We start from the raw sequence: 27,408 nt of genomic DNA, 5'->3' as shown, positions 1-27,408 counted from the left end.
CTGCTCCTCTTCCTCCAAAGGGAAAGAGCTCTTCAGTGGAAGGGTTAAACATTTGTCTCTGAGCAAAATGTTTCCCCACTGAGCAATAAAAAGCATCACTTTCTACATAGGAAGAGGTAAGCTTTTTGAGGGGGAGATACTTGCAACTACCCTAAGAATCTTTTAAATTGTGCAGGACAGGCTTGCCTTTTTATTCATTTGTTTCTTTATTTTAAATTAAGGCATCACAGATGTTATCCTGACAATTTCTGTGAGCCAGCTAGAAGATGTAGGATGCCAGGAAGAGAGCTGGCTCAACTCTTTCAACCTGCTTACACTCTCTGTTTTCTCAGGGTGGGTTATAACTCTTCTAGTAGAGGTGGATCTTTTAAACTTTCCTTGCCTGCTAATGGCTGACAAAATTTCCACCTCTTTATTTTGATCTGCAAAAAGGAGTTCCCAAAGAAGAAAAGTAGAGATTTTCCTGCAGCATGGATGACAAGGAAAAAGCCTGCAGTCTCCCTCACCTCCTCTTTTTAAGGTCTTCATGATCTGTTTCATTTCTTTGCTCCCCTTCACACACAGCAAAGCAGAAAAAACCCCACGGTGACTGACACTTGTGGATTCAGTGGGATCTTTCTAGTGACTTCAGTGGGTTTTGGATTAATCACGTTGCGAATGTTTGTTATTGCTTTAGCAGAGGATGAGAAGGCCCAGGAAAAAGAGATTAGTTAAGAAAATCTCTCTTAATCCATTTCAAGAGCTTGCCCTATCAGTGTGGAACCAGACCCAGCTAGTTTGTTCTTTGCACAATGGTGGTACCTTCATATCATAAAAAGAGAAAAAAAGGAAAAGAAAAAAAAAAAAAAAAGAATTTATGAAAGGCTCATTTCATTCCCTACCAGTAAGTGAACAGTTGATTATGCAGGATTACTTCTGCACTAAAACTTATGATGCAGCCACAGAGTTATCAAAACAAAAATAATGCGTGTCCAGGATGGAGCTTATCAGAGGAAGCCCAGGACAGTATGGATTAGCACAACACTTGAGTACAGCTCGGGCCGCCCTGTGCTGATAAGTTTCTTAAGTTTTCTCCCCCCCCCTTGACTGCTTTGTCCTACTTTTGGTTCCTCACAGTGATCAGTGCTGAGAAGGACCTCAGCAGTGACCTGCACCATCCAACACCCCCCACCCAGATTTACAAAGGAGCTATTCTCTAAAGAGTCAGACCTGGCTGCATAAAGCAGACTGCCTTTTCAGGCCTAACGTGAAGACAGAGCCTGGTATGTTTGCTTTCACCAGGCAGAACCACCATCTTTCCAACAGAGATTTCAGTGGGGTTAGCTGCATAAGCAAAATTAAAAACACACCAGCCTAGTTGCTTGTCCTTGGGAGTCTGGGCAGAAACACTGAAGAACAGAAGACAGCGTCAAAACATAGGGGAGAAACCCATTCTGTTGTCTTTGCCATTATCAAGTGCTGCTGGAAGCCTTCGTGCCCTGGACCTCCTCCTGATAAAGCTGACTATCTCAGTGTAGATAATGCCGTGTTTGCATCATTACATTTAATGGAGAAATAATACCTAGCCATCAGCTGTGATTTGTTCTGTTAACCAAATAAAATACCCCGAGTCCTGTCTCCTCTGCTACAGAAATATTGGAGCAAAAATAGGTGGAGAAGGGTATTGCCACAAAAGAAACATTGACATAAGCCATCGAGTGTTTCGCTTGAGAAAGAGGTTGTATACACTATGGTTATCACTGCTGCTAAGGTTTAATCCTTTGAAGAGTTTTAATTTGGCTCTAAAAACATACTTGACTTGAAGCGTAGGAGAGCAGACGACAGGGGAAAAAAAGCTTTTTCTTAAACACAGGATCTGAGAGTTTGCAAAAGTCTATTGTTTCGACAGATTTCGTGGTTTCTGAGAACACACTAGATAACTGAATCACAGCAGAATCGGGAAGCAGCCTGAATTTCTGTACCTTTAAGAGGAAAATTGGACTGATGGACTGGTTTTCAGCACAGCTGGCATGGTACAGCTCTTTGCGAGTAGATGGGAATGGGAAGTTAGACCTTCAGAGCTAGTGGCCAAGTGGAATAACTTTGCAAGGATCTTTGATTTGCCTGAACTGACCTTAGTGCTGCTGGCATCTCAATTATATGAATTATTTCCTTGACTTTTATGTAAGGATTTTCACACACAGCAGCTCAGGAGAAAAAAAAAAAAAAAAAGGAGGGGGTGGGGGAAAGCGTAGGAAAAGATGAATAAAAGGTGACTATGAAGTCACAAAAGATGGCTTAAGAAAGCCTATGCCCCACAAATCAGTTTTTCCTTGATAGATAGACTGTATTTCATATTCACAATATTCTCTCAAGTGATGGGAAGCTTTTTTTCCTCCTTTCCACAGATGTTCAGTTTGATATTTGCACATCGGCTGTAGCCACAGTCTAATTAATTTCAGATATTTCGAAACAATGGTTTCTCATAAAGAACCATTTAGGGCCTGTGTTTCACATTTAAGATGATAATCGTTGTTGAGTCAGTAACATAAAACCTGTGCTTAAAAATGTGTAATGAAAATAGTATTTTTCATCCCAGGACCACGATGTAGCTAGTAAGATTATTTATTTAATTTGGTTTTTTTTCCCCTCCAATGATATGGCTTTAGGATTGAGACAATGCCTAAACATTCTCCCTTTGTTGGGTTTTCTCACACAAATCTGAACATCTGAAAACAATGATTTGTCATGGGAGACGTTTGGCAGCCCGAGCAAAGGTTTACAGCTCCTACTTTGCCTAAAATATTTACAAAGGAGAATATCTGACATTCACAGTAAATCAGACAATGTTTCAGGCCTCTAAAGCCTGCGCCGTGTCTCCACGAGGAGAAAAGGAGATCCCGTTTCTGGACACTCTCTGGTTCGGTGCAGGAACCTCAGCTCTGGAGGGAGAAGGGGAGAGTTAAGGAAGAGGAATGGTAATACCCAGGGGTTGCAGGGGTCTGTTTTTCTAGCCTGAGCAGCTCCTCACTTCCCCGGTCCTTTTCTCCATTCTTAAAAGCCCTGAGGGTCCCCCAGTGTAAACCACCCCCCTCTCCAGGGTTTCCTTTCCTTCCCGGGCTGGGGATGCCCAGGACGAGCTTCTCTTCCCTCCTACCCCGGCCACGGGTTTCTGGCGGGCGGCAGGAGCACACCCCGCACAGGGAAAGGGAGGGGGGGCGGCTCCGCGACCACCTTCACTATCTCCGCCCGCGCCTTTGTCTCACCAGCCCCAAAGTCTCTCCCCCCCCCCCACCCCTCCCCGTCCAGAAGTCTCCATCCCACCGCGGAAGCAAACGACCCCCTAACGCTTAAAGGGGAGGGGAAGAGGGAAGGCGGGGGGGGAGGAACAACACACGGCTTCTCGTCTGCGTCCTCTCTTTGTCGCCTCGCTCGGTTTCCCCCGCCGGAAAGGTGAGGGGAGGCGGGGGGCGGCTCCGTTCGCCCCCGCCGCGGGGCTCCGCGCCTCCAGCCCGGGGGCCGTGAGGCTCCGCGGGGGCGCAGGGAGCTCCGCGCCAGGGGCGAGCGGGGCCGGGCCGCGGCAGCACCGGGCGGGGGGGGGGAGGGAACAGGAGGAGGAGGAGGAGGAACGGGGCGGGGGGGGATGTGGCGGGGAAGGGAGCGGTTTCTCCATCCTCCGCTTTCTTCCCGGCTCCGTGAATGAGCGGCTTGGTCGTCCGGTTTCCATCAGGGCTCCGGCATTCGGGAGCGGGGCGACGCGCGGAAGAAAAAGGGGGGGAGGGGGAGGGGGGAAGGTCTTGCCTTTACAAATAATCACTTTTCTTTGCCGTCGTGAAAAAAAGGGGGGAAAGGGTTGCAAGTGTGTAGACCCGAGGCTGAGTTAGCCCTGGGGTTTAACTCCCAGTTGCTTCTTGGTGGTCCCTGTAGGCAAAGAGAGCAGTGCCCCCTCCTCCCTATGTTTCTAGTCGTATGCAGTGTCTCCTGGTCCCCAGGAGAGTTGTCCAGCTCTTCAGTTGGACCCCCCAGCACAGCAGCTGCCCCAGAGGCCACAGGCAGCAGCAACTTCCACTCTTGGGGTTGTCCCACTTGTTCCAGGGGCAGCCACAGCTGAGAGAAGATGCTTGTAGCCCATCTCTGTGGGAGACCAGATATCTCCACACAGTAGGATAGCAGAGTCTGCTTCCCTTGCCAGGAGCAGCTGTTCGGTCTCCAGTGACTGAGAGTCAAGAGGTGATAGAGAAGCAAGATCAGGGCTGTAAAGGTGGCTTCTGCTTTGTTAACGATCACCCCTCCTGCCTGAAGCCAAGGCAGGGAGTGGGATAGGAACAGATGAAGCTGTAGTGATGGGCTGGGTAGTGGAGGCTAGAGGGGACAGCTAAGCTATCTTGAGTTTGCTGTGATGTGGGATCATTTATGAGGTTCCCATTTCCACTGGGGGGTGGTTTGTAATAGGGGAGATGCCTGACTGATGCCACAGGTTATGTCCTCCTCTGCTTTCTTGATGCCTGGGATGGTGGCAGGACTCCCACCACTTCATCCAGAAAACAGAATGGACCACCATGACTAGTGCAAAGAAAGGGGTTTGTCCAGAAACCCTTTGAGTATGTCCTCAAAGGGTTTCATCTGCAGTCTGAGAGGGGGCTGAGATGGAGGGTGAATGGGTGGGGGAAAGTGCCCTGTTTATGCATCTCACATGCCCTTACATGTGGGAGGGCTGAAGAGGCTTGTCTGAGCCAATGTCAGATAAATTTAATGTTACTTTCTTTCATTCATCACAACATTGTGTAGAAGTGTGCACAGCCTCAGCAGTGAGGGTTGCTGTCTACACATGGTGAGGCAGGGAAGACCAGGCTAGAAAAGAGCAGAGTTAGCTCTGACAACCCCCTTCCTGTGACTTCATACTAACTGCAATGCCTTTTGTGTGAAATCGCATCAAAAACCCTCAAAAATATGCCTGCAACTCTTTATGGTGCCTGTTTTAAAGCACAGGGTTACATGTCTGATGACTATTCTGCTGCACAAGGTTTATTATGGAATGAGAAGCCTGCAACCCAACCTGGAGCAGGTCAGGTCTGTTGAGACAGGACATTGCCTAGGAGGCACACGTGCCATGTAGCTACCAGCCCATGCAAGAGGAACTGGAGGGACTGGTGCCAGGGGAGGAACTGGAGGGCAGTGCTAGGGAGGCTGCTGCACACTGGAAGATGGGGATCAGCCTCTTTTCTTGCTCCCTTGTGAGCCAGTAAGCAATTGTGAGCTTGCCCTGCTTAAGGAGGAAAGACCAGCACACTTAGTGGAGGAGAGGTCCGGATTTCACCCAGTGTTCCTGGTCCACTGACTCCCAAGGCCACAGGTCATGCAAACCTGACCTGGTTTAAGCCATCAGGTCTCCATTTCCCCTTGCTTGGCGGTCATCTCTTCCACCTCCCGCTCCTCCAACTTTGGCACGGAGGGCTGTCTTGGGAAATGAGGGCTTTGGGCTAGCCTCAAACCCTCTGTCAGCATAACTGGGGATGGAGTAGCTGGAAAAGTAACAGTGAGAGGCACTGAAGGAAAACTCCTCCTGTCTCTTCCTAGCACTCATACCTGGGTCTGCCAAAAACGTGCCCAGAGTGGAGTGATCAGACACACCTATTTCTGCAGGCTTTTGTTTTCTGGCTCCAGATTTACACTTTCCTGGAGGGGGGTTGGTGAGGGGTGGGTGTGTGGATTGTGGCACACACTCCTCTCCTTCTCTCTTAGAGGGAGAACGCCAGAGGCACTGCTCTTGCCAGCGTTTTGTGCCTGGTGAAGGGTGCCTTAAGTGTCTGCCACATACCAGGATAAGTACATTTTGGGAAAGGAGCTGCCTGAGGAGCACAGCAGACCCTTTATTAATTGGTGAAATTCCCTTGTAAAAGGGTGGTTTAGAGTTCTGCTTATGACTTCATCTCTGAGAGGTTTGGACAGCAAATGCAGAGTCTAATCTTATAAAAAAAAAAAAAAAAGAAAAGGGGGGAAAAAAAAGGAAAAAGAAAAGTGGCTGGAGATGCGTAAAACTAGGGTGGAGAAGCTTGGCTCAGGAGGCTGCCGATGTGAGACTGCCTGTGAATTGGCACCGGCAAGGGAAGTTTGGAACAAGCACCGATATATTCTTTCATTGCAGCCTCCGCTGAGATTGGGGAGGCAAAGGGGGGAAAAGGGATTTCGGTCCCAGTCACTTTCCCCCATTTCAACCGGCTTCGGGAGCCAGGGCGGAGAAGGTCTCTCCATTCTCTTCCCGGTTAATTGTTTAATTGGGGAACAATGCGCCTTTCGCACCCGCTTGCCCCTCTCTCCGGAGGGCCGATGCCGGGCGATGCGAAAGGGACCTCGTCCCGCCTCACGGGCTGCGGCTCCTCGGTACTTTCCGGGCCGCTCCCGGGCTGGGGTCTGCGGGGCCCCGAAGGCTCCCCGAAGGGGGTGGCCGGGCCGGGCTGGAGGGGCGGGGGGATGGGGGGTGGGAGGGAAGGAGGACGGGGGGGACTGGGGCGCGCCGCTCCGCGGAGGCAGGCGCTGGGGGCTCTCCTGCGCCCAGCAGCTGCGGGAGCTTTGCAAATTGCAGAGCTTGTGAACCCTCCTCTCCCCGAGCCAGCGCCCCTCCTCTGCTGCACGGTTCAACGATATAATAATGATGGGTGGCTGAGGCTCGCATTTGAACTTGCAGGCGAGCTCCCTGCGCTCTCGCAACTCGGTTCAGGCTCCGCGGCTCGGAGTCAGGTGCTCGCCGGCGGGGAAGGAGGGGGAGACCGAGCTCTGGGAGAAGGGGAGACCCCGGAACCACAGTCTCCTTCCAGCGCTAACGAGGGGATTTACTCTTTCATGCGGCCACTGGGATCTCTGGACTAGCCTAGCCACCACGTTGTGATTTTTTGCAATCTCTGCAATACGCTACCTTTTAAGGTAACTATAACTCTGTTAATGCGGGTTGGGGTTTCTTTTTTTGTTCGGTTTGGGTTTTTTCTTTTCTTTTCTTTTTTCTCTTTTTTTGCTTCTTTTCTTTACATACGATTACCAGCAAACACCTAGAGTAAGATTTAAACCGATTGTTTTACCGCTGGTACCTGTAAGGACAAAGAGTTGAGGCGCAAACCTTAAGCGGGACAGAATAGCGATGGTTGGTGAATTAAACCAACCTGGGTAAGTTCAACGACCCGCGGGCGGAGAGGAGAAGGGATGCTCGGGCACCCACGAAAATCTCCCTGATGCTAAGAGGAGAACAAAGAAAACTAGGAAATAGAAGACTTCGGGGTGGGAGCCCTGACAGAAGTCTTAGGTGCCGGTTGTTTGAATGGACAGGAAGGTAGAGCTACACCTTGGTGTGCGATGGGGCTCCGGAGGGAGAAAGGAGGAAGCTATTTCCTACGGGTATTAAAGACACAAAGCGCCCGTGTGGCAGGAGCGACAAGAATGGACCTTCCCTGCGGCCACCAGGTTTTCCTGCGTGTGCTCAGGCTCCTCCGCTCTCGTGTGGTCCCCACATCCCTTCTCTCCCTCCCCTCCACCCCCTTTTTCTTTTTTTTTTTTCCCCTTTTCCCTCCTTCCCCGATGTTCCTGGAAAGCCGCTCTCCGGGCAGAGCCGGGGCTGAGGTGCTCAGGCAGCATCCCTCCGGAGGAGACGGAGAGCGGGCGTCCTCTGAGCCACATTTTCATTGCTGGAAGGGGGTGGCCGGTGGGTGAGGAGAAGGATCGCAAGGTCAGTGGAGCAAAACGCCCCCTTTTACACCCACGGCCGGCTTCTCGGGGCACAGGCACTGCCTTCCCTCTCCGCTCCTCGGGATTTCGCCTTTGTTTTACAAAGAAAAAGTGAGAGAGCATCGTGGAAGGAATAAAGGGAGTTTCGACGGCGGGAAAAAGCGGGTGGGTGTGTGTATGGGGGGGTGGGTGTGTGTATGGGGGGGTGGGAGGGAGGCGGCCGGGGGTCGGGATCCCCGCGGCAGGGGATGGGGCGTCGCGGGCAGCCCCCGTCCGGGCGGCCCCCAGGCACCGTCCCCGCACAAAGGGGCGACGGGCAGTGGGCGAGGGCCGGGGCCAGCCCTCATTGTCCCCCTTGTCACGTCCTCCCCGGCCACCCCCTCTTCCCTCCGGGCACCGGCTTTCGGGATTAACCCCCGATGTCTTTGGGGTTTTATTGGTCTTTTTTTTAAGGAACGAGTGTTGAATCGTGTGGCAGAATCCCATTCCGGGATGGAGGGGTGCAAATTATGGGCGGGTTTGGGGGATTTTTGTGGATTCTTTTTTAATTTTCATTAATTTCTCCCCCCCCCAGCCCCCCTTTCTTTTGGAAAGGGCTGAGCTAAAGGGGAAGTTTCCTTCCCAAAAGGAGTGAGTAAGACTTGGCGGAGGGAGAGGGGCGCAGCGCCCGGCGGGGAGCCCTTGCTCTGGCGACGATGCGCGCTGGCGGGGCGGACCCGGCCGCCCCCGGGACGCGCCGCCGGGCCGGGCGGGGCGAGTTGGGGGGGAGAGGGGCTCTGCTAGAGCTCGGCTGTGGGAGTCGCCGACAGCCGCCGCTCAAAGGCGTCCTGGCTCCGCCGAGGGAGGGTCCTCAGGCGGGCGGAGGAGGTGTGAGGGGGTGGGTGGGAAGGCTGGCGGGGAGCGGCGGGCCGGGCCGGGCCCGGGGGGTCCCGCCACAGGGTCCCGCCACAGGCGGGCGCGGTCCCGGCCGCTGTCGAGGAACGGGACGGGACGGGCGCGGCGCGGCGGCGCCCCCTGGCGGCCAGCGGCGGGCTCGCCGCGCCTGTAGCCGCCCGTTTCCCGCCAGAGGGCTCCGGCTCCCCTCGCCTTCGAGCTGGGGGGAAGCGGCCCTGCGACATCCATTCATCCCAGTGAAAGAATGCTTGAAGATTGTCACCGCGGCGTTCGGGGGCTCGTTCCTCGTGTTCCCCGGGACCGACGCGGCAGCCGACACCGTCGACGGCCGCCCGTCGGGTGACGGTTAACAACGGGGCGGGAACGGTGGGTTTCCCACCTCCGGCCGGGCACCCTCAGTCCCCCGGGCTGAGGGTGTGAGGTGGGAACGGGGGTGAAACTCCCCGTCTGCGACGGGATAAGGGCACCCGTGTCTTCCTAAACGCCCAGTGCCGAGGCCGGGCAAGCCCCTAAGGAAAAGCTGAGGAAACAAACCCCTGTCCAGACAGCATGCTGGTCCTGGTGCTGAGCCTTGCCATGGCGGGACCGCATCATGCCAGTGGGCAGCGTGAGCGGCATCTCTTTCCCGTCGCTGCCCCTTCACATGTGCCTTCACTGCGCCGGTGGTGTGAGTGTCGGGGAGGGGTAGGGCAGAAGAGGTCTGCACACAGATAGATGTCTGGTGGATGCAGGCTGGCAGGCAAGAAGGCAGAGGCTGCCGTTGGGGTGATGCTGGAAAGCACATGGGGTCGCGCGGGGCTCGGCAGGCACGTGAGCTCTGGGTCCTCACTCCGTACGCTGCTTCCGACGATTTTCCACTGTGCCTGAGAGCCCAGAGCTTACTTCTGGCATAAATTAGCGCAGGCCTGGGAGGGCTGTCTTCAGGCAGCGGCTTCTCGGCAGCTGCCAGCGCGAGGAGTGCCAGAACACGCTGTGCTCTGGTCACTTTTCCCGTCTGCGCCCCTGCCTGCGCTCGGGGCTGGAGGCAGCGGCACTCGCCGGTTGAGGCTCCAGTGTGGGAAGAGTTCACCCTGTGGCTGCTGGTGCTGGAGGCGGTGAGGAAGTGGTGATGCTGGTGTCCCTAGGAGCTTCTGGAAGCACTTGGGAGGACCTTTGCAAGTGATAATGGGCTAAGCAGATGCCACCGGTGAATCAGATGCAGGCTGAGTCCACCGTGTGGCAGCACAGCCGACTAATTAATCGCACGGCAGAGATGTGGTGAATCTGGCGAAGTTAATTAGGCAGCACTTACGGTGAGGTTGATACATGTCAGCAGTTAACAGTCAGATGGCATAAAAGGTTCAAAGGGCTGCAAACGCAAAAGGAAGTGCAGATGGTGTGCATTTGAGAAAGGATAGCAGCTGTGAAGGTTTCAGGTAGAGCTCAGAAGGTAGCAAGAGGGGTGCTGTGCCTGGGATCTGTCATTCCTAGCTTGCCAGGGTTTCCCTGGAAAGATGTGTAATTTACCTTCTGACCCACTTAGTAGGAACAGCAAACTGAGTTCACTTCTCTAATGTCAGGTTCTGTCAAGGTTTCACCTCCCCCTCACCTCCCTTTTTTTAATCTCCTTATTACTTCTTTTGTATAAACCTGACTTTCACTATGTAGTGAGGCTGCTTTTTACATGTTTAAAGAGTGTGCCCAGCTTTTACGTTACAGTTGTAGAACATGTGCTGAATCAATCTCAGTGTGACCTGAGGAGCTGCAGCCTATTAAGACAGTGTCACCTCTATGACAGTAGCTAATTTCTCATTGTCCCAACTTCAGATAAATTTGGAATGGTTTTTTTTGATGATATATGATAGTTTTTTTTGCCTGCTTCACACCCGGACAATTCACTGTCTTTATTAACCTGGAGTTTAAAACAGAAAGAGAGACATGATGTTCTCCCATCTGGTTAAATTAAAATAGCATTGGTGTGAGATCAAGCTTACATTGTAAACTAAACATGAGCTGGAATTTGATCAGAACTTACTGCTCCTACGAGTTTTTGCTGTGGTGAGGGAAGGTAGCAGTGCCTGCAAAAATAGGAACCCCGCTCCCTCCCTACAGAGAGCAGAACCTCTGCTGCTTGTTTTTAAAGATGGAAACTTTGTCAAGGACCTGGCATTTTTTGGTTAAAAGATGCTGTGCTTGGGGCTGCATCCGGTTTGTACGTAGAGCAAATTACTACTGTAGATGGGTCTGCCTGTAGTAGCTCCTACTAAAATGGATCAGTGCAGTTGGAAACTAGCCAGCAGGCAGCCCAAGTCTGGTCACATTGAGGTACTTTTTTTTTAACAGAGGTGGAAATTAAACACTTACTCAAGTCTTGCAGTCTTTAGTTGGCAGGATTTTCTTACTGTGTCTGTAGTATTATGGCTTTCTCTTACTCTAGGTGTAGTGACAGTAAGGGGGGTGGGATGGGGAAACCCAAACTCATGAAAAAGGTATGGCTAGAAGGATTTGGGCTAATTACAGCAGACTTAGGGGCAGTATGGCACCCTGCCAGCAGAGGCCTTTGCGAGCTCTAAGAGTGCTGGAATGGGATATTCAAACCAGTTTCAGAACAAGGATTTTGCTCAGGAGGGTGCAAGGGGGCACAGTCTGCCACATCCTCTGCCACTGAGAGGGGAGGAGGCAGGTGCAGCCACATCTGTTAGTGATGATGTGGCGATGCGGGCAGCACTGAACAGGAATCATGGTGCTAGGTGTAAGCAGCAGGCTCTACCTGACCTGTGGCTCTTGGGAAGGGTTGCTGGTACCGTGTCTGTGGAGCTCTGCTTTCTCCTGGGCTGGGCAGCTGAGCCCTTATCTGCATGCAGTCATTTGGGAAGGGTGGCGGGGGTAATTGTGCATTTAATTCTGGCAGCTGTAGTGGAACAGCACTCAGTAACCCAGGAGTGTTTATGGAAGCACACTAAGGACCAGAGTGTGAAGGCCCTCATGCATTGGGGTATTGCATGGGAATCACACTCGTTAGTCAAAGGGTTGAAAATTGGGCCTGTCTCCCAACACTTTTATTGCTTGAGTAAGCACCTTGGGGTATAGAGGAGATTTATAATAATAAAAGGTTGAGAGATGATTTCCAAGAGCCAGGTGGGGATTTTTGGCAGGTCTCTCATACTAAGCTCCATGCTCAAACAGTACCTTTTTTTCAGCTATCAGAGCTTTTGGTGCAGCAGGTGTAGTAACTCCTGTGCTACTCAGTAAAAGGCAAAGTAGCCATCACAGCCATGAACTCTCTTCTGTACTGATGGCTGGCTTCAGCAGTCACGGGGTGTCTCAACAGTTGTCCTGCCATGGTTGTCCTTCTGTATTCATCTTTCATTGTGGGTGTGTGTACTGTGTTTAGCGTCTGGAAGCTGAAGATATGAGTTGGTTTGTTTGATTTTTTTCTTTTTTTAATAAGTAAGATTCCTCAGTTTGCATTTGTAATGCTCTTGCCAACACGACATTGAAGGATTGGGGCTCTATGCTTGTGTGTAAACTGGAGAGGAAGGGGAAAGAAGACGAGTTCTTCCTTGTACTCTGGACTTGTAGCGTAGGGCAGCAGCTCACCCACCACTTCTTGTCATGACAGTATTGCACTGAGCTTCAGCTTTTAGCCTGGAGAAGAGGAGGCTGAGGGGACACCTTATCACCACCTACAATTACCTGAAAGGAGGGTATAGAGAGGTGGGCGATGGTCTCTTCAGCCAGGTGACAGGACATAGGACAAGGGAAAATGGCACAAAGCTGCACCAGGGCAGGTTCAGATTAGATGTTAGGAAAAAATTCTTCACTGAAAGAGTTGTCAGGGCCTGGAACAGGCTGCCCAGGGAGGGGGTTGAGTCACCAACCCTGGATGTATTTAAAAGACGAGTGGATGAGGTACTTAGGGATATGGTTTATTAGAGGACAGGAACGGTTGGACTCGATCTTAAAGGTCTTTTCCACCCTAGTCATTCTGTGATTCTGAGGGCAGCAGGCCTCCCATTGATATGAGTCAAGTACACAGGTGCTCTTGGTCACAGCCAGTGCTGTTTAGGTGCAGCAGGCTCATCTTACAGGAGAAAGAAAATCCTGTATTCTTTTTCGTGGCAAATTTATTGGATTCCCCTGTTTCTGCTCCCAAAAGCTAAGGTTGCCTTCTGGGGTGGAGGGAGATAAAGTGTATGGGTAAACATGGAGAGCCAAACTTGTAAACAGTTTGTTCTAGACTTTTGTTTAGCTGTTGATGTAGCCCGTGTGTGACACATGGGAAACAGATGTGGACAGAACATCTTGAAAGAAGGTCTGGAGCCACTCTGCTTTCACAGGGGCCAGGGCTTTTGCATTGTCTTGAGGGCGTGTCCAGCATTCACTGCCTTTGAAGGTAGAGAATGCTGTTCCTCTTCTTTTTGTACCCTCTTCTGAGTGCTTGGATTACTGAAGGAACAAGACTGCAGTGGTTTTGGGGCTTGGGGCTTCCAGCAGTTTCAGAATACAAGGGTTCCTTGGAGGGCCTTCTAGTCTGTGCACATCTGTAGGCTCAGCGTGACCTCTCAGTTTTTAAAATGTTGTGTAATAGTAAAAATCATTTAAGTGTTTGTTTAAGCAGACATGCAACTGTCTATTTCAGAGCTGGTCCACTGCATTAAAAGGATTTAGATGTCTGAAGCTCTTATCTTGCCAACCTCCTCACTGATAACAACCTTCTACAGGAATTATTAGGGCATATGTAGTATACCAGGGCACAGCTGAGATTATTTTTAGCTATTAAATAGACACTTTTTTTTCCTCCCTGTATAATTTGGCTTGTTTAAGTGTAGGGAGAGATGTAACTCTGTTGGAGGGAGGTGTTTGAGTCGTCAGAGAAAGTTTTGTGGCAGGTAGGGTTCAAACTGAACCGAGTCAAAGAAATCCCGGTTCTTGTTTGGGATTTAGTCATAAAAAGTGCAAATTCCATTATAATAATATTGCAAAATAAGTGATATCACATTATACACTCAGCTCTATTGAATGGCTGAAGCAGAGACGGGGCGTCTTTGGCAGTGTGCAGTTTGCTCTACGGAAAGCAGCTGTATTCTTTCCTCCACGCCCTGGGAATAGGTTGCAGCATATGTTTCCCAGTGCAACCCGCCGACTCAGGCCATCGACATATAGGGAATGAAAAGCTCTTGGGTTTTCAGCCCTTTTGGGTGGGAATTTTTAACATGAGCCTGTTATGTTGGAGATTGCCTCATTGGAAAGGCTTGGTTTGAGATGTTTTGTATCTTTTCTGAACGGTCCAGCCATTACAGGACAGATGCCAATTCACACAGACTCATGTGAAGTTTGGGCTGCAGCTGTAAGCTGAGACTGAACACGTCACCAGTAGTTTTCTGAAGATGTTTCTCCCTGTGTCTTGCTATCATGTTCAGCATAAGCTTGTGGAGGTTTTTGAATGTATTAGTTAATGTTTTTACCCTAAAGCATTATATGTAAGTACTACAGAACTAAAATGCTAATGTAAAAAAATCTTAGAGTACAGCCGTGTGCAGCGCAAGTTCCATAGCTGTAACACAGATGTACATCTACTAAATCTCTGTTTCACTATTCCTTAAAGCACTACTCAACTGTAATCTTTCTTGGACAGAAAAAAAACCTCTATCAGTTCAGGTTACTTGCCCAAGTAAAGAACTCAAGTAGCGTATTTTGACAGCAATATCAGGAAACTCAGGATTTTGTGATAAAAAATTTTCAGCAGCAGTGTTTGACAAACTGTTGCTGAAAGTTATTTCTTATATTGGCTAGATAGTACACATCTGTAACTACACATAACAGGGACTATTTATAACCCCTTATAGCAGTTGACGTTTACGGGACTTGTAATGCTCTTCTTAGTGTACTTTTCCAATTTTTGAGATATTTACAGATTCATTGTGTGTAACTAAGAACTGGAATAAAAATGAAGATATAGTATTATGAGCATGTAATGTATTGTTATGTACACGTGATACTGTGGAGAACTTTTCAGCTGTTTAAAGGTGGAGTCTGTAAAGGAAGTGAGAAGCGAACCTGAAGGGGATACTCAGACATGTCTGAGTATCATTCTGAACTTAATAACCTGAAACTCATGAATCTGTATTTTAGAGCCAATCTAAGAGATTATGAATCTGTATCTGTAAGTGCCACATCATTGTAACCTATCTCCACCATAAAATATTGTATGGTGAACTCCTGAAAGCAGGAAGTCGTCTGGCAACCTACTTGCAGGTGGGAAAGATTGTAGTGTGTATGTTGACTTGCTATCAAAATTCATGAGAAGTTTGCCATGGAAAACTCTTCTTCTATGAACTGGGTTGTTAGTTGTTGCTAATGACAGGATGGTTTGTGTTACTACCCAGAGGCTGGGTCTGAACTGGCAACACCACACCAGGAAAAAATCATCAGATTATACTCATATACTGCTACCACTGAGTGGGAATAAATTTAAAACGGTCAATAAAATGGCAGATCAATATATTAAGAATTATTCACTGTCCTGCTGAACATCTCTTTTAAGTAAATGACTGTTTCTAATATCAGTGACAAATATTGATGTACTGAGTTCCAGCTCTTGATAAGGACACAATGCAATACTAACCACTTAATCCTTTGTTCTCTATTTGTAGGTCAAGATGTTGTTAAGTATAAAAAGTATCTTATGGATGTACTCTACGTTAGCTATAACATATATGCTACCTAAAGGTAAGTCTATTATACGTAGAACCATTTTTAAAAACTCATTTTAGTTGTCTGTAGTCAATAGTGTATTCCCCAGGGCTCAGGAAGCAACCTAAACCTAGAAGATGCAGTTTCTGGGCCTTCCTTGCCACCCTTTTTGTTGCACTGTGTAACCAACTTTGTTTCCATGCTCTCCAAACTACACTACTGATCTATGTAGAAAACTCTTGGTGCATGCTCATGTTTTCAACACAGTCTTTATATGCCTGTCAAATGTCTGCTGACGTTTGTAAGTGACATTACTGTAATTCTAGTAATAACAAAGTAAGTGCCACAGGATGACATTTTATAAAGCAAACTAGATTGTTTTCTCCAAATGCTCAAGAATGAGTTTTAATGCTTTAACTGGTGTTTCTGAGAAGTTGGGCCTGTTGGCCAGGTGTGTCTCATACCTTCCTTTTCCATGATCCTTGAAGTGCCTCCTTGCAGTAGATGAGGTGAAGGCTGATAGGAGGAGGCTAAGTGCCGTGGAGGGTAGACACCTTCCATGGGAGCTTCGGCCAGGTGCCAGGGAGGGAGCAGAGAGGAGGCACCAGAGTAGGAACAGGTTCCTGGGACAGACCTAGCCAGGCTGCAGAAGTGGTGAATTAAGTAGGGGAGTGTTTTGGTGACAGGGATGCTGATTTGGCATGCTTCCCAGTCAGATCCAAATGCATGTCCTCATGTTGTATGTTGTGTCACAGCAGCCTGTTGTGTCTGTAGGTCACAGCACTCACCCTCTTTGTATGCAGGGTGAAAGGCACCACATCTAAGTGGGATACAGGGGAAACCAGTAGCCCCAGTTCCTGCTTTGTTCTGTGATCTGTGAAGGAGCAGTTGGAGACATGCCTCCAGAGTGGACAGTCTGGCTGCCAGACTACTGTTTCAGGGGCTTGGTGTGAGTTAAGCAGGTGCCTGGTCCCTTGGCTGCTGGGGCCTAGAGCTAGGACCTGTTAGGGCAGCTGCAGGTCATAAGTTTGGGTGGAAAGGAGGAGCCCTTTCTACTTCTCTTGGTGACTGCATGCTGTCACTAAAGTATTTATTCGTGTGCGGTTGCCATGGTTGTCTGAAAGTTTGAGTCAAAACTTAGTCAAGTCCCTACAACTGTTGTAGACACAGAAAATTGGGTTAACAGCTTTCTCAAGCCTCAAAGTAAGATTTTCTTTTTTCTTATTTTCTTTCCAGAAGCTCTTTAAACTGATTTTAACCTTTGAGAAAACCAGGTGTACTTCTTCCCCCCTTCCCCTGTGTATCTTGAGCCATTTCTGATGAAGTCTTTAGGTGGTCCTGTAAGGTAAAGACCACTGTGGTTAGTGGAGCTAACCAAAAAGAGCTTTTTTTTTCCCCCCTCAATCAGGTTGGGAGTGGCATCCTTTATTACTTCCTACTATCAACTCCTCCTTAAAGCTGTTCTTTGTGTTTGTTGGGGTTTTTTTCCCCATGTCTGTCATTAAGTATACAGTAGGACAGGACAATTAGACTTGTCCCCAGTGACAAGAGACTCAAAGCTTCAGGCAGGGGCAAGCCACTAAAACTGAGTTTCCATTTGCTTATTCATGGAGGGATGAGACTTTTTTGCTAATTAAATGTCAACCTTCCCCATCCCACCCCCTACACCCCCCACCCTCCCCCCATTTCTTTATGGACTAAAATATCTGTACATATAGACTGATGTATCAGTCTTTCGGGTACTATACTACAGGACAGCAGTGTAAGGTCTCCCCAGACCTTTCTCTTCTCCAGGCTGAACAACTCCAACTCTTTCAGCCTGTTTTTGTTGGAGAGTTGAATGAGGCTCTCAGCAACCTGATATGGTGGAAAGAGGTCCCTGCTAATGGCATGGGGACAGAACTTGATGGTCTTTGTGGGTCCCTTCCAAACCAGCTCACTTTGTGATTCTAAGTTAAAACTTAGCAGAAATGTCTGTTTAAACATAATAGAAATAAGAATTGCTGGCAATAATTAGAGAGCCTCAAAATAGAGTAAATGGTAGTAAATTACTCACGTGAGAAGTCCAAAGACAAGATTTTACCTGAAAATTACCCATGGCATGGAGAACAGGTAAGGAGGTAAAATAAGGCAAAGGAATTTCAACTTATATGGCTTGTGTTGTCTCCAGAGCAGAACTTTCAGTACTTAAGGAAGTTCTGTATGAACATCCCAGCAAGGGCTTCTCCGCAGTATAGACCAGGTTGTGACTGGCCTTTATTTGCCTGAATCTTCGGAAGAAGTTCAGAAAGAAGACCCTTGTATTCCTAGCACACACTGAACTTTCTGGGTTTTGTGTTTGAAGTTGGGGGGCCATACTTTTGTCATAGAGAGCCTTAAATACGTTCCACATATAGCCATGGTGAGGAAGACAATGATGAAAACCTTTTTCATTAATTTATCAAATAGAGTCTGTGTGATCAAGTCACATTCTTCTGTTTTGTTGAAATGTTGAACTTAGAATTGAGGCCTTGAAGTATTTCATGAAACACAAGTTCCCATGCTTTCATTCCCACAATGGATTGGATCACTCCATTTGATTTAACTCGATTTAATTAAATAATCATTTCAATGTGAGGCATTGCAATATTCTCTCTAAAACGTTTTGGATTTTTTTTTTATTTCAAGAGTCATATGGGAAATGTGTCAAAATCTGCAGTAATTTTTAGAGTGTAAGTCCTGGAATCAGTAAGCCTTAATATTAAGTCATAACAAAACTGAAGCTTAATTAAGAACACAGCAAGTTACGAGCATGCAAGGATTTATGTGTTCACTGCTAATCATTTTTCCCATCTTTGTTTTCTCTCCCACCCTCATCTTTGTGAATTGTCACATTCATAAATACCTCAGATATTTGCATGGCATGCTCTTTAGATTTTTATGTAGCAACAACAGTATTTTTCCTCTGAGAGTAAATGGAGAATGGTCTTGCATGGCTTCTCTAAGACTTCAGATTTTTAGAAGATGTGAGTCAGGAAGGCAGCAGGAAATACGGTGTAAGCCTCTGGGGTCACGGGAGTGCCCTTTAGAGAGACCTTTGCTGTTTTGCTCTGGTACATGTGAAGGATTAATGACAGAAGTTCACAAGCAGGGGTTACGCCTACTGTTAAAGGCCTACTGTGGCCTTTACTTACTCTGAGCTAGCCAGAGTTAGGATATAGTAGCTTATAAACTGGACTCTGTGATTATGATCAATGTTGGAGCTTATCTTGTCTGTTTAAAGCAACTATGTGTCATTTGTCATGCCATGAGTGAGCATGCTGTTGTGAAGTCTTGTAATCCACAAGACAGTAGAAATCCCTAGACCTCAGTGTGTGATAGTTATATGCTGGTGAAATAACATACTGAATCAGTTTGAACCTCAGTTTATCTGATCACGTTTGTTCTGTATGTCCTGTAAACTACATGTGTGCATGCCTATGTCATCTGCATAACTTATGTTGAGCTCTGCTGATGAGATTTCCATTTGTCTGGTTACCTGTGAGTTTCTTGTAGAGCATTAGAGTAGTTGGTTCTTCATCTCTCTATGCCTCTTTCTCTTCCTCAGCCCACAAATCACCTGGTAAAGAGCTCAGGGGTTTTGTTGTGTCTGTTACCTCTGTTGTCAGAGTTTCATAGAAGTTTCTGTAAGCAGTGAATTCATTTTAATTTGTTGTCATCTGCATTAAAAGATTTATGATTAATGTAATAAAACAAGGGGTAATGGCCTGAAGCTGAAGGAGGGTTTACATTAGATATTGGTAAGAAATTGTTCCCTGTGAGGGTTACGAGGCAGTGGAAGAAGTTGTTTAGAGAAGCTGTGGCTGCCCCTGGATCCCTGGCAGTGTTCAAGATCAGGTTGGATGGGGCTTTGGGCACCCTGGGTTAGTGAAGAGTGTCCCTGCCCACGGTAGAGGGGTTGGCACTAGATGGGCTTTGAGATCCCTTCCAATCAAAACCATTCTGTGAGTCTGTGAAGAGACTTCTGTTAGGATCAGTGCTAGTAGTCAGGTAACAGAATGCATAATTTCATTGATCCTTTCTATTGCTTACCATATGTCTAGGCAGGCTGTTGATAAACTAGTTTATGTCTTATAAATTTGGCTTAAAATATATATAGTTTAAGTATGTATTCTTAAAATGTGGCTCTTGTCTGCATGCTGAGTATCATAGAATCATAGAATGGTCTGGGTTGGAAGGGACCCCAAGGATCATAGAGCTCCAACCCCACTGCCACAGGCAGGGACACCAACCTCCTTAGAGGGCTATATGGATTAATAGAGGATATTGATACTTTCTGCATTGCTCAGTAAATTCTGCTTGACTGACTAACTTGGCCTGCTACAAGAAACAGTAACTGTGCAGGTACATCAATTAAAGTTACATTTCAGTCAAAATTTTGGGAGTTTTATTCAGTTAAACAAAGCTTCCCCCTTGTCTTGCCTTCCCCCCTTCCCCCCCAAAACAAAAAGAGTGCTTTTACAGTGTTTTATAATTCTTTATACAGTTAGACAGGCATGTTTGTAGCTACATGGTCTTCTATTCTGGATTGTAGCCCAGTTTAGGAGACATCTAGTTTGCATATCATTATGATATACATTGTATGCCAAGGGTTTCAGTTTGCTGATGTGAAGACACAAATTTTAGAGAGGAAATTTCCTCAGGGTTCAGTGATGATATTCTCAAAAGTTTATTAAAATTCTGTCAGTCAGGATAATTATAACTAAGTCATTTTTCATTTAATAAGTTCCTGTAATGTTTATAGATGACAAGAGATCATAATAAATACTAAATATTTTGAGACTGATTTTGATCTCCCACCTGTGAAATTTGGCAGTAATTCCATCCTAACTGATAGGACTGAGCATTCATTGTGTTTCTTTATCTCTACCCCATTGTAACTCAGAAAAGTTGCAAGAAAAGGTGATATAAAAGGCAGTGGTGTTTCTGTCTGGTGCATCTTCAGGATAAAATCAGTCCTTTTTAGCTTTTAGCAATCAATTGACTCTAGGTAACTTGAGTTTTATTTCCTCATGGAAATAATAATACAGAAAATAAATCAATTTTTTTTTTCTTTTCCTAAAGAAATATGTAAGCAATCAAAGCTTTTGAGCTAGTCTTTAGTCATCAGTAACTTCTACAGGCTCGTCTCCAAGTCTTGTGAATTCTCCAGTCTTCAGCTTTACCTTGGATCTGTTTTTACCTTTTTGTTGTTTAACTAATAGATTCTTTCTAAGTCTGGGCCCAAAGTGTATGAAGGAATTAGTTTGTAGTGTGTACCATCATGGGTACATTATTTGTTTACAAGCTAATGAAAAAATGAAAATCTCACTGCATGCCTGTGAGCATTTGACTGATAAATGTGTTCAGACAGTTCCATGTGAACTTTTCAGTTGAGTTTTGGGTGCAACACAACTGTTTTGGCACAGCTCTACCCCATTGTTTTATACTCTCTCTGGTCTAATCAGTTTTGATGCAGTCACGTTGAGTGTATCTGCATTGTGTTCCCAAGAGTTTCTGGTTAGGTAGACATGGATGGACAGGGCAAAAATACTTCCATTCAAACTTCTGGGTCTTCCTTGGTCAGCTCTGTATTTATTTATTTTTTCCCTAGTTATTACTTTATTGTTAAAATGTTTGGACATCAAGCTGATGATTCTTGTTTTCTGCCTTTTCAGATAATACCACCAATACTTCTGCATAAAGGCATCTCAGTTAAAAATAATCAACTTAATTAGCAGTTTTTCCAATATTTCCTCTTATTTTTTTTTCTTCTCCTCCTTCCTTTCTCCCTTTCTTCTCCCCAGTCTTCTACTCTTTATGAAGAGATTATATTTTTTTATTTTAAATAGCTAGATAATTTTCATGTGCTGGTGCTTCCTATTTCATTTATCTCTGTTAGTAGCTAATATTTGAAGTTATTGTATTTCCAAACTCTACGAATCTCGGTTCACTCCAAATTAATGATCAACACGGTCCACCTTTCAAAAACGTTAGAGTGCAGAGTAGGGAAAGAGGCAAGATGGATACTGTTGTGCATCAGCTTTTAGTCTTCATTAAGCCATTATGTATGCTGAAATAACATCACATTAAAAATAAATCTAACAGAAATCCTCTCTTCAGATGGTTTCTGTGTGCAGGTTGGATGAACAGTAGTCAACTTTCCCCTCAGGATATTGTCAGATGGAAGCATTTCACTGTAAAGTGTTTGCAGCTGGAGATGTCATAAAAAATGATAAAGGTCCTATCATGTCAAGTCTGAGCCAAGTAGGGACTTTCTGTGGGCTTTACTTCCTTCTTTGCCTTAACATCCTGAAATACTTTATTTCTGCAATGTGTTAAAGTCCCTGAGGCTACAAAGAAATAATTTAAAAAGAATGACTATTTGGGAGAATCTTGCTGGAAAGGCTTTTGTTTCAGCACCTATGCAATAAAAAGAGTTAACCCTTGACAGAGTAATGGGGTAGGGGGAGTTATGCGTGCAAAGACGTGGGCTATACCTTGCTTTTAGGGCAATGACCAAGCTACTGTGAGGTAAGGCAAGGTGTGAAAATCAGTAGTCCCACTGTATGCACGCTTTTGGCCAGCAGCAGATATGAGGTAATTCTCCATCTTTCTCTCAGAGTGGTCTTTCTCCTGTGAAGTAAAAATCTGTGGTGGGTTGACCCTGGCTGGCGGTCAGATACCACTAAAGTGGCCCTATCCTTTCCCTCCTCAGCTGGACAGGGGAGAGAAGATATAATGAAAGGCCTACAAATCAAGATAAGGGCAGGGAGAGCTGATTCAGCAGTTACTGGCATGGGCAAAACAGACTCAACATGGAATAAAATTCATCTAATTTATTACCCGATGAAAACAGAGCAGGATAATGAGAGATAAAACCAAGTCTTAAAACCTCTCCCCCACCCCTCCCATCTTCCCAGGCTCAACTCCACTGCCCATTTCTCTCCCTTCTCCACCAGCAGCACAGGGGGATAGGGAATGGAGGTTGGGGTCAGTCCATCATATGTTGCCTCTTCCCCACTTCCTCCTTCTCAGGGGAGGACTCCTCACACTCTGCCCCTGCTCCAGAATGGGGTCCCACCCACGGCAGACAGTCCTCCATGAAATTCTCCAGCATGAGCCCTTCTCACAGGGGCTTCACTTCTTCATGAATTGCCTCAGTGTGAGTCCCTTCTATGGGATGCAGAGCTTCAGAACCAGACTTCCAGTATGGTCTCCCATGGGGTCACAAGTCCCACCAGCAAACCTGCTCCAGCGTGGGACTCTCTGACAATGGGCTACAGGTTCTGCCAGGAGCTTGCTCCAGTGTGGGCTTCCCACAGGGTCACAGCCTCCTTCAGGTGACTCCACTTGGTCTGGCATGGGGTCCCCCATGGGCTACAGGTGGATATTTGCCCCACCACGGGCCTCCATGGGTTGCAGGAGAATCTCTGCTCCAGTGCCTGGAGCACCTCCTCCCCCTCCTTCTGCACTGACCTTGCTGTCTGCAAAGTTAAGTTTCTCACATCTTCCCACTCCTTTCTGTGGTGGCAAAAAGCTGCTGCTGTTCTCTCTTTTTTCTTTCTTTTTTTTTTTTTAACCTTCTTAAATATGTTTCCCCAGAGGCAGTACCACCATCACTGATGGTCTTGGCCTTGGTCAGCAGTGGGTTTGTCCCTGAGCCAACTGGCATTGGTTCTGACGGACCTGGGGAGGCTTCAAGCAGGTTCTTGTAGAAGCCTCCCCTGCAGCCTTCCTGCTACCAAAACCTTGCCATGCAAACCAAAAAACCCCATAGCTCTTCCAGTTAATCTGCCATCTAAAATTTCAAAACAGTTTCCAAAGAAGGTCAATAACTTGTTGCTTGTAACAAATGGAGAAAAGAAGTCAGAGAGCAGTGAATTAAATTTGCCTAAACAGCAAAAGGTCCCATCAGCAGCCTAGGACATTGGTGCAATTTTTTTTTAGCTTATGTTAATCAGTGCTGTTACAAATCAGCTAAGGTTCATGTATTTCAAGTCTTGTACGTCTGTGAATGATTAAATAACAGTGAAATATATCTGTTTCTGATTTTGCTGTTCCCCTAATGTGATTTCTCCTTTTCCCTCCCCCCTCTCTCCCGTTTTCCAGTTAAAGCAGAAAAAAAAACCCTGGTAAAGGCATCCCTCTCTGGGACTTCAGTCCTGCCATGCTTCTTTTCAACCACACCCACCATAGCCTCCAGCTACGCAGCTGAGTATCTTCGAATCAAATGGTCCAAGGTTGAACTGGATAGGAGTGGCAAAGACGCAAAAGAAACCACAGTCCTGGTGGCCCAAAATGGCAACATCAAAATAGGTCAAAGCTACAAAGACAGAGTGTCTGTTCCGACCCATTCAGAGGAGACCGGTGACGCGTCGCTGACCATCTCTAAGCTGCGCGCGAGTGATGCAGGGGTGTACCGCTGTGATGTGATGTACGGAGTTGAAGACACACAAGGCATTGTATCGCTGGCAGTTGAAGGTAAGGATTTATTTCTTTCACTTGTAGCCAGCAGTGATTCCAGTTAAAACAGTAAAAATTAATAGTTAACATTTAACTGGCGAGCATTTAAAGGAACATCCCAGCAATTTACCCTTCCTTAACTGCTCACTCTTACCATTCTCTTTCTGTCTTTTATTTATTTTGATTAATCTTTTCAAATCTTTAGATCTCTCATGTCTCAATTACACCTCTGGGGAGCCTACTTTTTGGTTCCTGGAACAAATGGTGTTTGCTTATTCTTAAGATAGTTTGATAGTGTGGTTGGATTTGTATACTTTGCAAGACAAGCTCCTTCCTTGATTATATTTTTTTTTTCGTAGATACCCCTAAAGTTTTCTTAAACCAACCCTTTTTAAACATGATACATTTGTACCTAATGCATCTGTCTGAAAATGGCAGTGTCCTTACAAGAAGACAGGCTTGTCAGGCAGAAGCGGTTTCTTTTTAATTGTTTGTGTAGGATGGAAAGAAGCAACTGCCTTGTTACTGAAGCAGTGGTTGCCCTATCTTGCCACTTGAGGTGCAAAGCCATAATGCCAGCAGAACTTTGAGCCACTCTTGCTGTGATAGGAACATCCAGGAACATTTTTTTGTTCCCGTAATAAGGGTTGGGTAGGTAGGAGGAAACGCACCTGGCAGAAGCTGTAGGGAAACAAGTAAGGAGGTGGATGCTAATGTTCTTCCATGTGGGGGTTCCAGGGCTAAGAGCTTGCTTGCCATCACTATAAGGAAATAGCCTTCAAAGTTGGAGGGGGAGAAGGCTACATGTAAACAGAAGAGACAGGACTTTCAAAACTATGTAAGTGGCAAAAGGAGCAGTTGAACTATAGATGTTTTTCTCCTAAGAGCCTGCTTATACAGCACGGTAAGTACAACATAGAAACTGCTCCAGGTCCTGGTGCTGTATAGCCCTGTCAATTTGGCACTGAGCCTGAGCTAACAAACTGTGCTGAAAGGCAGGACATATTAGCCCAGGCTCTGTGCCATGTCAGTGCAGATTCTGGACCCAAATTACTGTGCGTGCTTAGAACAACACTGTGCTGTATGGATGTACCAGCTCCCGTGAGCCTTAGTTTGGACTCTGCCTTGCACTCCTTTCCACTTAGGTGTTTTTTGAAAGTTCAGTATTTACTCAAGTGGCTCACTCCCAAAACAAACATTAATATCTGCTGCTGGAAGTTATAGCTTTGGCTAAGAAGGGTTTTATTTTTTTGTGAGCTTAATACTGTATTGTTCCAATATGTTTAACCCAACTTGAATAGTCTTTTGGCATAGATTCAATGAACAGTTTTGAAGGTGTGGGCTTAATTTGGAAATATAATAAATCAGTATAACCATTAATATCTGTATAACTTTCATAAACTGTTTAGTCCTAATGGCAAAAGCAAAAGAAATCCTGATTTCAATATTACTTTACAGTAACTAGAGTACCTGACATTCCATTTTCCTTTTCAAGTGGTCCCTTGACTACATATCTATATCCAGGACCAGCAGATGTTTATTACTATGAAATATCTGATGATTTATGGCAGTACTTTAGCTCACATAGTTGGTGCTCTGGTAAAACACTGCAATGATATGAACTGATCAGAATTTTTTTATTGTTAATTGAAAGAAAATTTCACGCACTCAATTTTCTTTGTGCACCTGCTGTTTTCCATGATTACTTTAGTGTCGAAATTTCAGGAGGACAAAAAAGCTGCATATTGACCCAAACAGAAAATAGCAATCTTAGTGTCATATGTGCACACCACTCTCCGTTTTCTACTTTAAGTAAACAAATACCGTCTATCAGAGTCAGAAGGATTTCGTGTGAATGTGGTTTCTCAGATCTTCTGCACTCATTTCAGTAAGGCTTCATGGGGTTTTTTTGTTTGTTGGGGTGGTTTTGTGTGTGTGTTGCGTTGTCCTGTGTAATTTCAACTTCTATGTAAAAAAAAAAAAAAGTCCCTAATGTAATTTATTTACATTATTTTGGGGGGTTGGACTTGATGATTTCTGGAGGTCCCTTCCAACCCCTACAATTCTGTGATTTTTGAATCTGCACCCCAAAGTGATAACAATTGGAGAGACGTGATCTTCTGTACACTCTCTTTGAGCTTTCACTGCCTCTCATTAGCAGGGCATGGGGAGATTTTCCCAGGTTAATTGAAGTAGCTTCAGAGCTGATGGCTAGCAGGGTTCAGCACTGTGCTTTGGTCAGCTCTCCTGTGTGCAGCTGGGGCCTGGTGCATGCAGGACATGTGAAGTCCCAGTAAAATTATAACCTGTTTTGCTGTTCTGCACATTTTATTCTCAGGACAAGCAAAATATAAAACACTTTTGTGTGGCTCCCTTTCTTTGAGGGCTGAGCAGGCCTGTATTGCTTTAGCTTTCCAGATTAAAAGTATGCAGAAAAAGTAGTAACTATAGCTCAGGTAGTACTTGCTTGATCTTAGGTATAACTGTCTGCTGTCGTAGAGCCGTTTTGTTAAATATAGGAAGCTGCTGAAAAAATCCCATTGTGGGGCAAACTGAGTGTGGAAGAATAGTTACTAATGCTTCAGAAAGCAACATTTATCTGTTTCTTTAAATGTCAACACTGATGTGTATGAAGTCCAAATTACTAAATTTCTCAGAAATGGCCAAAAGAAGTAGGCTAAATTTATCTTCATCGTTCTGCGGAAGTAGCTGAAATTCTTCTTTTGCTGTTATGATAAATTTATTGGGTTTGAATGCCTGGTTTTTGGGGGGTATTTTTAAAGCAATGGAGGACTGAAATTCTAGATATTTTCAATGTTTCCATTTGCTTTATGGATGTGCCCTAACTTCAAAGTTTAAAACAAATCCCACATTTCAGCACTGATGAAGCTAGAGGCACTTAAGCTTAGCCAGCCAGCTGTGTGGTTTGTTTTGGTGTTTTTATTCAAATGAGCCTTTGCAAGTAAGGTAATATGTAACTGAGAGAGCTAACTTGAACAAGAAAAAAATTCACTGTAATTGCTATTTCTGTCCTTTAATTTAGGAATATAGAACTGTTATTGAACCCATTGCGTATTTAATGAATTTATTTTACCAGTGATGGAATGTATTGTGAATAACAAGTGGTATTTCTAAAATAATAGTCTTCTCTGTAGTATACAGTTTTTTCCAGGTTAAGCTGAATGACCTGAACAGGTATAAGTCATCAAAAGTAAATAGTAAAATTTTTAATGCCTGTTTCTTGCCTGAGTTCCAAGACCAAGACTGTCTACTTACATAGTTACTACAACAGACAAATTTCATAACAATCCAGTTAATTAGCTATTTTTAGATGTCAAACGAACATCTGACATTCAGAAAATGTCAGATTTATAGATTACAGTTTATATACTACCTTTACCAAGAACATGGGATGTTGTGGTGGTTTGGCCCTGGCTGGAGGACTGATGTCCACCAGAGTTGCTCTGTCACTCCCCTTTTCATTTGGACAGGGGAGAGTAAATACAATGAGAGGCTCAGGAGTGAGATAAGGAAGAGATCATTCTGCAATCAGCATCAAGAACAGACTCAACATGGTATAAATAAAAAGTGAATTTACCACCACCCCACTTCCCCTCCCCCTTCCCCCCCAGGAAAGTATCCCAAAAAAACAGACTTAAATAA

The 27,408-nt window shown here is 46.0% G+C and overlaps 1 protein-coding gene across 1 annotated transcript in view; it reads left to right on the top strand.

Moving 5' to 3' along the window:
• Positions 1-15,227: 15,227 nt before the first annotated feature.
• VCAN (versican) overlaps positions 15,228-27,408 on the top strand; it is a gene marked incomplete at both ends in the record, with an annotated part of 107,665 nt that continues 95,484 nt past the window's right edge. The window contains 2 exons of the mRNA XM_084278768.1: positions 15,228-15,297; positions 23,392-23,763. Coding sequence (XP_084134894.1) covers positions 15,228-15,297; positions 23,392-23,763 — 442 coding nt within the window. The remainder of the gene's footprint in view (positions 15,298-23,391; positions 23,764-27,408) is intronic.

The sequence above is a fragment of the Gallinula chloropus genome, assembly GCF_964237585.1.
Source record: "Gallinula chloropus genome assembly, chromosome: Z".
In the NCBI taxonomy this organism is placed as follows: domain Eukaryota; kingdom Metazoa; phylum Chordata; class Aves; order Gruiformes; family Rallidae; genus Gallinula; species Gallinula chloropus.
Note: the sequence above shows the minus strand (reverse complement) of the source record. Positions and strands in the feature narration are given on the sequence as shown.